The 11,142-nt window shown below is 38.0% G+C and overlaps 1 protein-coding gene and 1 long non-coding RNA gene across 2 annotated transcripts; one reads left to right on the top strand and one right to left on the bottom strand.

The window, feature by feature from the left end:
- The first annotated feature begins 1,216 nt into the window (after positions 1 to 1,216).
- Positions 1,217 to 2,826, top strand: LOC149174095 (diacylglycerol O-acyltransferase 3-like). Its single transcript, XM_089419169.1, has 2 exons — positions 1,217 to 1,650; positions 1,763 to 2,826. The coding sequence occupies exons 1-2, from the start codon at positions 1,291 to 1,293 to the stop codon at positions 2,444 to 2,446; spliced, it is 1,044 nt and encodes a 347-aa protein (XP_089275295.1). The 5' UTR covers positions 1,217 to 1,290; the 3' UTR covers positions 2,447 to 2,826.
- Positions 2,827 to 3,768: 942 nt separating this feature from the next.
- LOC149174094 (uncharacterized) lies at positions 3,769 to 5,437 on the bottom strand. The gene is made up of 2 exons (XR_016258469.1): positions 4,394 to 5,437; positions 3,769 to 4,257 (listed from the first exon to the last, which is right to left on the bottom strand). It is a non-coding gene; the product is annotated as an uncharacterized LOC149174094 (long non-coding RNA).
- Positions 5,438 to 11,142: the final 5,705 nt, after the last annotated feature.

Genomic DNA, 11,142 nt, shown 5'->3' with positions numbered 1-11,142 from the left:
CCAACCCTAAAATAATCTGGATTATATACTGATTTACATATTGATTATACTGGAATTTATTTTAACTTGAAGTAACCAAGAGCTTGCATCAACCTCTCAGAAGAGTAACCACAATCACGATCAATAGTGTAGACGCTTGAAATTTGATTTGCAGAAACACATTTTGAATTTATAGAAACACATTTTGAATTTATATGAGCGAAGCTTTGCTGTTGCTGATCCTTGGGATCAAAGAATTAAGAGAGATCTGCAAAACAAAATGGAAAATGGCCACATTAATAAAAACAAATAAACAGGTCACCATTTCAATTATTTTTAAAAAATAATAAAAATTATTCATTCTATATTTTCCAATTTAATTTGAAAAAAAATAAAAATGAAACAGAAATCCACAATAGACGCACCTAACTTAATAATTATAAAAGCCGTAGTCTTTAACGCGACTTTTTGAAAGCCTTTCCGGCGATTTTTTCCGGTGAAAATCCGGCAGTAATTTATTGAAATCCAAGTTTGATAACTAGTTTCTGCACAATGAAAGCATCCCAGGGGTTTTTCAGGGTGCTGAATCCGAATATGCAATTAAAAAACCATTTTAACTGCAACAAATCATGATTTTATCTCAATTTCTTCCGCCGGATTCCGTCACCGGAATCTCAAAAAATCGCATTATAGACAACTCCATTATAAAAACTGAAGTGGACGAATGGATTGAATTGGACAATCCAATCATGTGGAGATGTAACCCCTACTCAGCACACACCATTATCTTCACATCTCATAAATAGTCAATCAAACATGGGGCTATATTCACTGAAAAAGAAGCACCCCACGTGTAAAGCATGCGTCCTGTTTTGCTCCCCAATTCTTTAACTAATCCCACATTGCCGACATTGACCATAATTAACTTTCGCCGCGATGTGCCAGGTCAGCGGAGAGTTTACTCTGCCGCTGATTTGGCATTCCATCTGACCGTCCGATGGAAAGCCTTTATAATCTGACAACTCTCATATAATCCTGGAGTGTGTCGGATGTTGCTACACACGTGTGAGATTGTGTAAACGGTAGGTATACACGAGGTAGCCGCCGCCGACTGTTTTATTGGTCCACCTGGATTGACCTGGTATTTGGACCAATGATTGTTTGACAAGTGTAACCAGCAAGGCAGGGAAAAAGATTTATAAATGCAAAAGGCTATCGGCTGGCTTCTTGAATCGGTTATTTCAGCCCTGTCTCTCTTGCAACCGCGTATCTTCATTCAGCTGCCTCCAATTCAATTTCCCTTTTGGCAGAATGGAGTCCGCCGTTTCTGCAAGCAGAGGAGCAATGGCGGGCTGTTTAAGAAACGATGTCGCAGTTAGCTGGGGTCGGCTTTCTTTATCTTCAAATCGACAAATTGCTTCCCGATTTGAGTTTTCCGATGAGAGTCACCTCCAATATTATGGTGGAATGGTTAAACCGTATTGTGGGAAGAAAAATAAATCAGAGAAGCTGAAATTGAAGCATCTTTCGCCTGTGAATGATCGGCCTTCGTCAGATAAGAGGAGGTTGAATCTATTGGAATTTATATCGAAAGATCTTCCTGCTTTGGCCACGACCCCAGCAGATGCGAGTGCATCCCTTACAGAGCAAGTCAGAGCAGAAATTCTCTCGGTAATTTGAATCTTTTTTCTTCTTCTTGAATTACTAGGCTGTAACTTAATCTAATTCAATATGATGAGTGCTATAAATTTACTAAAATTTAATATGTTGGGGTATTGAACAGGACGCTGTGAATGAGATGATGAGACAATTAGAACAGGCCAAAGCGGAGCGCAAGGAGAGGAAACGGCAATTGAAAGCGCAGAAAAAGGCTCTGAAATTAGCTGAAAAGCAGAGGAAAAGCAAAGGCCGTTGTGAAGACTCGTCCTCTTCTTCGTCTGACAGTGAGACCGAGGTCGTCGATATGACTCGGCTCCGGTCAACACAGCAAGCTGATCGAATTTTAGAGGCTTCTGACCAAAACCCGTCTGTGTCGATAGAAAACCCTCCAGCGGAGGTTAAAGGAGATGAAAAGGCTCTGCATGTAGAATTTGCAGAGGCTAGTGATAGATTGGGATTGAATTCGGGGTTGAGCATTCCAGTGCAGGAGGCGAGCAGCGTGATAAAAGTTTGTATGGGTGGTAAGTGCAAGAAGTCAGGGTCTGAGATGTTGTTGGGGGCATTTGAAGAGAGATTAAGTAAATCAGGGTTTGAAGTGGAAGCAGTAGGGTGTAAGTGCATGGGCAAATGCCGAAATGCCCCCAATGTTCGAGTGCAAACCGAGGAAGATAGCGGCAAAGGAATGTTGCATATGGGTTTCAACATTGGGGATGTTGATCAGATTCTTTCTCAGTACTTTGGATTGAATTTGCAGCAACCACCGTCACTAAAAGAAGGCCAAATTGCTACCGGCCTTGTTCCCACGTAATGGTATTTTTTTGTATTACTATCCCTCTTCTTTAAATTGGAGATCAGGGAAAGTCAGATTGGTACTTTGGAGGTGCTAGATTATGTGCTTCAAGGAATTTGGAGTCACCAAAACCTCCAAGATTTTATTTTGTAACATATCTGATTCTTGGCGAGGGGAAAGGTCAACCAATTTGTTGTGATTTGCTCTCAGGAAAATAGTTAGATACCAATTCTTCAGAATCGATCAACAAAACGGCAAATTTACTTGCCACAAACTACACTTATTGATTATAAATTAAGCTGTATGTAATGGGAAGCTAAAAGAGCTTTCTCTTTGAAATCAACGATGCGAAACATATTTCTTGTGATATTTTATTCTTTATTCTTAATGTCTTGTGACATTTCATTCTTTATTCTTGTGATATTTTATTCTTTATTCTTAATGTCTTGTGACATTTTATTCTTTATTCATAATGTTTTCGCATCATGTGATATGATATGCATTGTAATGTAATCTTTTGTTTAGACACAACTTATTTGTTCCTTTCTAATTGTGTATACACTTCTAATATGAAATATCCGAAATATCCTCTGTTACACGGGAACACCTCTCTAGAGGTATATCCTCTGTTACACGGGAACACCTCTCTAGAGGTGGGAAACCCGTTCCAGTGGTTTCCGCGCTCCTGGAAGCTTTGGAACTGTATGGGAATGTTCCCTTTTCTGTGAGAGCTGCAACGGGAGCTTGGGAAAGTTCCAGGAGCTTTGAAGGCTGTTTTTTTGGAGTTCCCGCATTCCGGAATATAAAGCATGTAGACAAATATGTTGAACTGAGGCTTTGTTGAAACCTTCGCAGGGAGAAAGGCCAAAGACATCCTTAACACTAATATCCTTAATTGAGAAATTGGAACAATCTCTTGATGGGTTAAGGAAGCGTGTGACACCTCAACACACCTCAATGTAAGGGCGATATGTATTGCTTAACCATTAGAGTATGATATGTATTGCTTAACCATTAGAGTATGGGTTAAGGAAGCGTGTGACACCTCAACACACCTCAATGTAAGGGCGAGGCTTAACCATTAGAGTCGCTTTACTTTTTCTCATAAGAATAACTAGAGAAACATAGGTAAAATTGTTCCTTTGTATTTTTAAGGTAGATTGTTTTAATGAACTTGACATTTTAATATTTTATATATATAAAAAGGAGAGACTTAGGAAGAGAGACATAATTCCCAATATTCCCAATTTTCCCAATATTCCCAATGTTCCAGTTCCAGAAAATCATGCAACATAGGAAATATCAAAGCTGTAATAAAGGCATAGTGAAGGAGAAAGCACTTAATGAGGATAGATTTTTTTTACCTGTATCTTGCTATTCATCCAAAATACATTACAAAGTCGGGAAATACCTATCTTCAAACGATTCGCTCCTATGCACAGATATGCTCTTCTGAGCTGAGCTTTACCATACTAACAACAAGATCTGTTACAGCAAATATTGCATAACAACACAACCCAGAGGTTTAGAGCCCAGATCCTTTTAAGGTTGAGCAACCACAGGAGAAACAAAAGCTCTCTGCCAGGTGGAGACCATTACTAGATCCTTTTAAGGTTGATTAACCACAGGAGAAACAAAGGCTCTCTGCCAGGTGGAGACCATTACTAGACTAACAATAGAGTAGAAAAAGACCAGAAATGAGCAGAACTAAGATCAGAAACTTCAAATCAGAATCTCCCCTGTAGACACCAGGCAAGGATTCAGAAAAGATGGAAGTAGGAGCCAGAGAATTTTGTCCCCATCCCTCCATTCCTCAAGATAGACAGTACCTGCAGAAAGAGAAAGCCCCTGCTTAGATAAAAGATTTGCCATCGTATTGAAGTTCCTGTAAATACGAAAAAAGGAAATTTGTTGGAATTGCTTGATATTCATGATTTTAGATTTCCAGAAACAGAGATTTAGCACCTATAAATCTGTCTTCCCTCTTAACCAGTCTATGATACACTTGGAGTTGCCTCCCACCTGTAACCTTGACAGATTTAAGGACTTCGCAAAGACGAGAAGGGCCCAAGAGGCTATAAGTTCGGCTTTGGTATTGGTTCCCTGTCTTACCCCTAGACAAGCTTTCAGCACGTGCTTATGAGTGAATTTAAAGACAAAGCCCCCGCCTCAGCGACTTCTTTGAAAGGCACCATCGAAGAATGCAACAGGAAGGTCACTGATTGGGACAGGGGGAAGGAGGACCCTTAACTGTTTTGGCTTGTTACTCACCGGATGTTCTCTAAGGGAAGCTACCACTTTAGCTGCTGTCTGAAATAGTAAGTGAGACTTGCCTTCAAAAATGAACAAGAACGCTACCATTTTAGCTGCTGTCTGAAATAGTAGGTGAGATTTACCTTCAAAAATGACCTTGTTCCGCCTGTTCCAAAACCCCCCAATGCTGTGAAAACAGGAAGGGTTTGAAAGCTTTTCCTCTTTAACACCCAAAAAGACAAACATTCCTCAAAAGAATTAAAACTACCACAAGATGGGATTCTAGCAACAACAGAAAGCACGTTTTCTCATAACTTTTTCGCTACCCTGCAATTTATGAAAATGTGATCTATACTTTCCTCTCCATCATAACATAGACAACAAATATTTGGTCCACTAAAACCCCTTTCTGTAGATTTTTCCATATCAGTTTTTTGTTTTCAAGGACCAACCATAAGAATGTCTTTAACTTGAGAGGAAGATTCCATCTCCAAATCTTGGAAAACCGCCATTTTGGAGGAGTAGACAATGAAGAAGATATGACCTTATAAGCAGAACTAGCCTCCACTTTCCCTGTCACTGCTTCTTTAATTCCAGTTTAGACTAAATGGTCTTCTTCCTCTTACAGAAAAACCCCATTTTTTGAGAGATTTTCCGCAAAATTATCCCATTCACAAGCAGGAGGTCCCTGTAAATCTAGCTCACAAGCCAACGATAGATAAGGACACAAGCCAAGACGATTAACATATAGCAAAGTTCACGCACAGGCAAAGGCGGGGGATTGAAGACAAAGGCATGGTATTTAATGGTATTTAATTCAGGTGAACAAATCCAACATGGAGCTTACTTTTTTAGAAAGTAGCCTATGTTTTAACTTAAAATAAACTAAATGTTGAGAAATAAATTCTAGGTTTGATAGCGATGGTAGTTGAAAGTTAATGCAGTTTTCAATGTGAGGTGTATCCAGTGTGTTCTTTTCGGGATGGGTGGTATGTTTTGTTTTGTTTGGGTGGGTAGCATGGTGTTTGTTTTGTTTTTAAAGTTAGGTTATGTATTTTTTGGATGATGGTGTTGATTTTTGTTATGGCTGTTGGTAATCGGTAGTTGTATCGTTTTTTTTTGGTTAGGTGGCTTAGTTGTATCGTTTTTTTGTTAGGTGGCTTAATGTTAAGGGATGGTTGGTTTTTATGGTTAGTTATAAAGAGTGGTATTTTTGTATTTATATAAAGTTTTTTTAGGTGGCTTAATGTTAAGGGATGGTTGGTTTTTATGGTTAGTTATAAAGAGCGGTATTTTTGTATTTATATAAAGAGGTTGTAGAAAGTGGTGATTATTTTTGAATATTTGTGATATACTTTATTAAGATATCAAACATTTCAAACACAAAATTATTTATATTAAACTATATAAATAATATAAATATATGCGAACCTGGATGCGGGTGATTCCCGAGCTCATTAATGGCGTTAATTAGGTGTGACGGCGCTCGGCCCTGCCAGCTGCTGGACAACACTATAATCCAAGCCCAGACTTGGCACATGATGGCTCACCTAAGGCGAGAGCAGGTCCACCTGCAGAACGACTTAAATGCTCACTTCGGCCGAGACAAGGCAGTTGATGGTTTAAACATGGCGCATTCGGCCTTCAACCCCACTGTTTGCACCCCGTCCTCTAGCCTCTGCCCGCTCCATGCAGGAATCCCCTGCTGCAGAACGGTTACAGGCAATTGCTGTTGGCTCCTGCTGGTTCTTGATTTTGGAATTGGGTTTCCTTTCTCCCATTCCCAGCCTTGCTCTCTGAACCCTGTCCTGGATCTCGCTGAGCATTCTCGGCTTCCCATCAAAGAGCCCCATTCTACTGAGCTTCCCCTTCGCTGCTCAGCCATGGTACGTCATCGCATGAGAAGCCGCCATGGAGGGAGCCGTGGTGGTCGCGCACGTTCTCAGGCTGCTTAGTCCGTCGATCAGCCACTCCCTGCCTCTCCGACCTCATCTCAAGCTAATTCTCCTCCCCCCAGCCCGTCCAGCAGACCCTTCCCGCACAATGCCTTCCAGTCGACTCATTTCAGATTTCAGAGCAGCCTGAACAGGCCCATCATCACGGCTAATATCACCATCATTTTCTCTGAAGAAGAAGCTCAGCCTCATGTTCCTGTGCGTACCTCGGCAGAGCATTCTCAGGGCGTTCGTAGAGTTGCGGGCAGCCATGGCTCTGAGCAGAACCTGGCAGATGAAGGCAAGGCGGAAAGGCGTGGCGAGCAACATGAGGAGGGTGACACTCCAGGCGACACCCGGCCACCAGGTGGCAGCTCTCATGGTGCCACTGTTTCGATGGCCATTGCGGGCAGCTCAAGCGGAACCCATCCTGCGCTGGATCCTCCAGGTGGCAGCGTGGCTGGTGACGTGGCGAGGGATGGCGAAATTTGGTATGGCAATGCTTGCCCCGTCGTGGAGGAGCCACCGGACCAGGACGTCCCCATGTAACGCCACTTGGACCCCCTCATGTCTACTCAGAGTTCTTTTACTGCTCACTGGTTAGATTCGACTGTTCATGGTTCTGTGGTTTTGTTCATGTTTCTGTGGCTCGGTAGTCTGTGGTTCTATTGCTGACATGTACAGCTTTTCTGTCTCTCGGTGTTTGTCTCGACTGCTTCAAAAGGGGTTATCTCATATCCTCATTTTGGTCTTGTCGTTGTATTCCCGCTCCTATGTATGGTTTTTTCTGTTCACTGTAACTAGTTTTCCCAATTATGGGACAGTTTTGATGACTTGAAAGCACTCCTCTTTGTAATTATATTTTTCTTTCCTTTTAATAGAATTAGTCTTTACAGAGAAAAAATATATATATAAATATATGCGAGTATAATTATGTAATATACATTATATGATATTTAAAATACAATCATTATAAATAGATTGTGAAATTTAAATTTTCACTAATAACAAATGATAATTTAAAGTAGTAATATAAATATATGCGAGTATAATTATGTAATGTACATTACATGATATTTAAAATACAATCATTATAAATATATTTAAAATACAAATATTATGTAATATACATTACATGATATTTAAAATACAATCATTATAAATATATTTAAAATACAATTATTATACATAGATTGTGAAATTTAAATTTTCACTAATAACAAATGACAATTTAAAGTAGTACACACAAGACAATTAGTTTCAAGGTTTAGCTTAATTGGTTGAGTCTCTATTGTTAAGCACCTTTGCTATTGGGAGGTCACGAGTTCAATTCTCTTGACACCTTCAGGGCCAGGGTTCATGAGGCTTCATGTTTGAGCCAGTGAGAAAAACAAGTACACACAAGACAATCATGATCACATATCATAGATTGATACATCACTATAACTACTCGATCAACAAGTAAACAAAAGGTGAAAGAAAGTTGATTCTATTTAATTAGCCAAGATGGAGAAGGTATAAGAATGTTGAACATTACAACACCATAGATTGATACATCACTATAACTACTTGATCAACAAGTAAACACAAGGTGAAAGAAAGTTGATTCTATTTAATTAGCCAAGATGGGCCAGGCTTCATGAGGCTTCGTGTTTGAGCCAGTGAGAAGTTATCCCTTCGGGTGGTAGAAAAAACAAGTACACACAAGACAATCATGATCACATATCATAGATTGATATATCACTATAACTACTCGATCAACAAGTAAACGCAAGGTGAAAGAAAGTTGATTCTATTTAATTAGCCAAGATGGAGAAGGTATAAGAATGTTGAACATTACAACACTATAGATTGATACATCACTATAACTACTTGATCAACAAGTAAACACAAGGTGAAAGAAAGTTGATTCTATTTAATTAGCCAAGATGGAGAAGGGATAAGAATGTTGAACATTACAACACTGTATGAGAATTTGGTGCTTTTTGCATCATTAAAGTTCACCTCAAAGTTCAATCCCTATGCACCAAATAAATGATTAACATTGTTGAAGGAAATGAAGTATGAAGGCTTCTTCTAAACAATTGAATAAGCTTACTGCTTGGAAACTAAATTAAGGTTGTTAATTCCTTCCTTTCCTTTAGAGACTTATACCTTTGGATTGGCTTCTCATTCAATAAGCAATTTCTTGGGTTAAGATCAAAAGGAAATTCAACCTAGCCAATGCAAATAAGTTTATTCTAGAATGAACTTTGGCCCTCATACATGATAATTTCATGTCCCTAATTTTGCCCAATTATTTTGCAAATAGCTAAATGAAGAAGCACTTACAAAAATGATTTTTTTTTTCTAAAAATATGGGAAAATTGATTTACATTACATAACATTTCATGAAATTTCATAAAATACCTTGGAAAGTGTCTTATTTATCAAAATAGGTGGAAAATGTAATAAAAGTTTCATAGGATAAGTTTATTTAGACTGGGATGTGGTGTATTTAACATGGAAAAATATCTATCAAAATCCAAGATTGGTAATTATTATTATTATTATTTTAAATAAAACAAGTATCATTTATATATTAAAAATATGGATTCATGGCCAAGGCCATTTACATAATTCAATAATTGCAAAGACTTCGATATTCCAGTATAGCCACAAAGTCATTTTCTTGCCTATGTGGGCTTTCTAAACTAGGATTTTACATTGACATCCTCCGCATGTATTCTGCAAAATTTTCCAAAGAAATTGAATGGTGCATAGAAACATGGAAAATTTTAAAAACCTTGTTGGCCCCAACTCTTTTTGGGGATACCAATTTACGCCATTAGAATGCAGCTTCAAAATTAATAGTTATGCTTCCAAACTTGTCGGTCTTTTATCCATTTTAACTTGAAGCCACTCACAGTGCTTCTCCAGCAGCTCGAACTTAGCCTCCTTTTCCTTTTCCTTTTCCACGAGCGCCGATCGTGCTTGACCACAAAGAGATCCATAAGATAACCAAAGAAGATGAGGCAGTTCTAGAGAGCTCCTGCATCTATTTCAGTGTCTCATGAGACCTGAGGAGGTGAAGCCCGAGGAAAGAAATTAATTTTGGGATCTACCCTGATCCAGATACCTGCAAATGAAATGAAATCTGCCATAGAGTGAATGTCTTGGTCTGAGGAGCAGAGAAGGGATATTAAGACCAAAACACAAAAGGGATAAGGTTGGATCATCGTTGCAATCTCCCCTATCACATCCCATTTAAAACAAAATTGAATCCATTGCCAGTTGTATCTTTGTCGCATGCTTGAGGACGTGAAGTAAACCCATTCTCCATGCACTGAAATCTGGCTGCAATCCACGCCAAGTATAATAAAACTAGGTATGGGTCTGCCATTTAATGCGAGACGTTCCACTCCACCATATTACCCATTGTTCAAGGTGCTGCCAAATTGGCTAACCAAAGCAATTAATACCAAAAATATGTTATTCATATTTCTTAAATTGCTTAAATTTCCTCATGATTGGCAAGTTTATCTGCCTCCAATATTTTTTTAAAGAAGCCTCATGATTGGCAAGTTTATCTATCTCTTCATTTAAATTCCTAGAGATGTGGACGACAATCTCTTCAAATTTTTTCAATTGCAATGCAATTTTGTTCACCATTATAGATTTGGGAGAACCTTTTTCTTGATTTTAAAATTTACTATAGGATGATCATCAAATCCCCTAAAATGGCCATTCTCTTTATGTCTTTGTTAATGGCAAGCTTCCCCATACATAACTAGTCCCACATTATTTGTGAGGGCATTATTATTATTATTTCAAAATATATATATATATATATATATATCTATCTGAATTAAACATATAAACATTACCATTACTTATCAATATAGTATACTAAACTATAATCATTTCATTTTATTTTATTTTAATTTTATTTTATAACAATTTTTTAATTAAATTGAAAAGCAAAAAAACATAAATTCCATCCTACAAACACTCTTCACACTCTTCACGTTGATTATATATATAGATATACCAAGTGTGAGTATTATATATAGATATACCAAGTGTGAGATTCAAGATATGAAGTGTTTTTTATTTTTCCAATGTGAGGTGTATGCAGTATGTTTTTTTAGGGGGTGGGTGGTATGTTTTTTTTGGGTGGGTAGTATGTGGTTGTTATGTTTCTTAAGGTTATTTTTGGGTGGGTGGTATGTTTTTTTAGGGGTAATATGGGGTTGTTTTGTTTTTAAGGTTATGTTATGAATTTTTTTTATTATGGCCTTGATTTTTGTTATGGTGGTTGGCAACAGGTTGTATTTTTTTTATTCTTCTTAGGTGGCTTCATGTTAAGGGATGGTTAGTTATCATGTTATATGTGGTATTTTTGTATTTACAAAGATAAAGGGTTAATGAGTAGTGTTTAGTTGTCATGATATCAATGTGGAGGGTGGTGATTATTTTTAAACATGCATTTTTTATTTTGGATATATTTTATTAAGATCACACATCAAAAATTTACAATAACATTTT

This window comes from Pinus tabuliformis, chromosome 4_1 (assembly GCF_031772625.1).
Source record: "Pinus tabuliformis cultivar Carrire ecotype Pingquan chromosome 4_1, CPIR1, whole genome shotgun sequence".
NCBI classification, from domain to species: domain Eukaryota; kingdom Viridiplantae; phylum Streptophyta; class Pinopsida; order Pinales; family Pinaceae; genus Pinus; species Pinus tabuliformis.
The sequence above is the reverse complement of the archived record's forward strand: the minus strand, read 5'-3'. Positions and strand labels throughout refer to the sequence as shown.

Bases quoted from the DNA above. Each gene is read 5' to 3' on its own strand.
- LOC149174095 (XM_089419169.1), top strand. From the start codon at position 1,291: ATGGAGTCCGCCGTTTCTGCAAGCAGAGGAGCAATGGCGGGCTGTTTA. The intron at 1,651-1,762 runs GTAATTTGAATC...GGTATTGAACAG, and splicing joins TCAGAGCAGAAATTCTCTCG to GACGCTGTGAATGAGATGAT.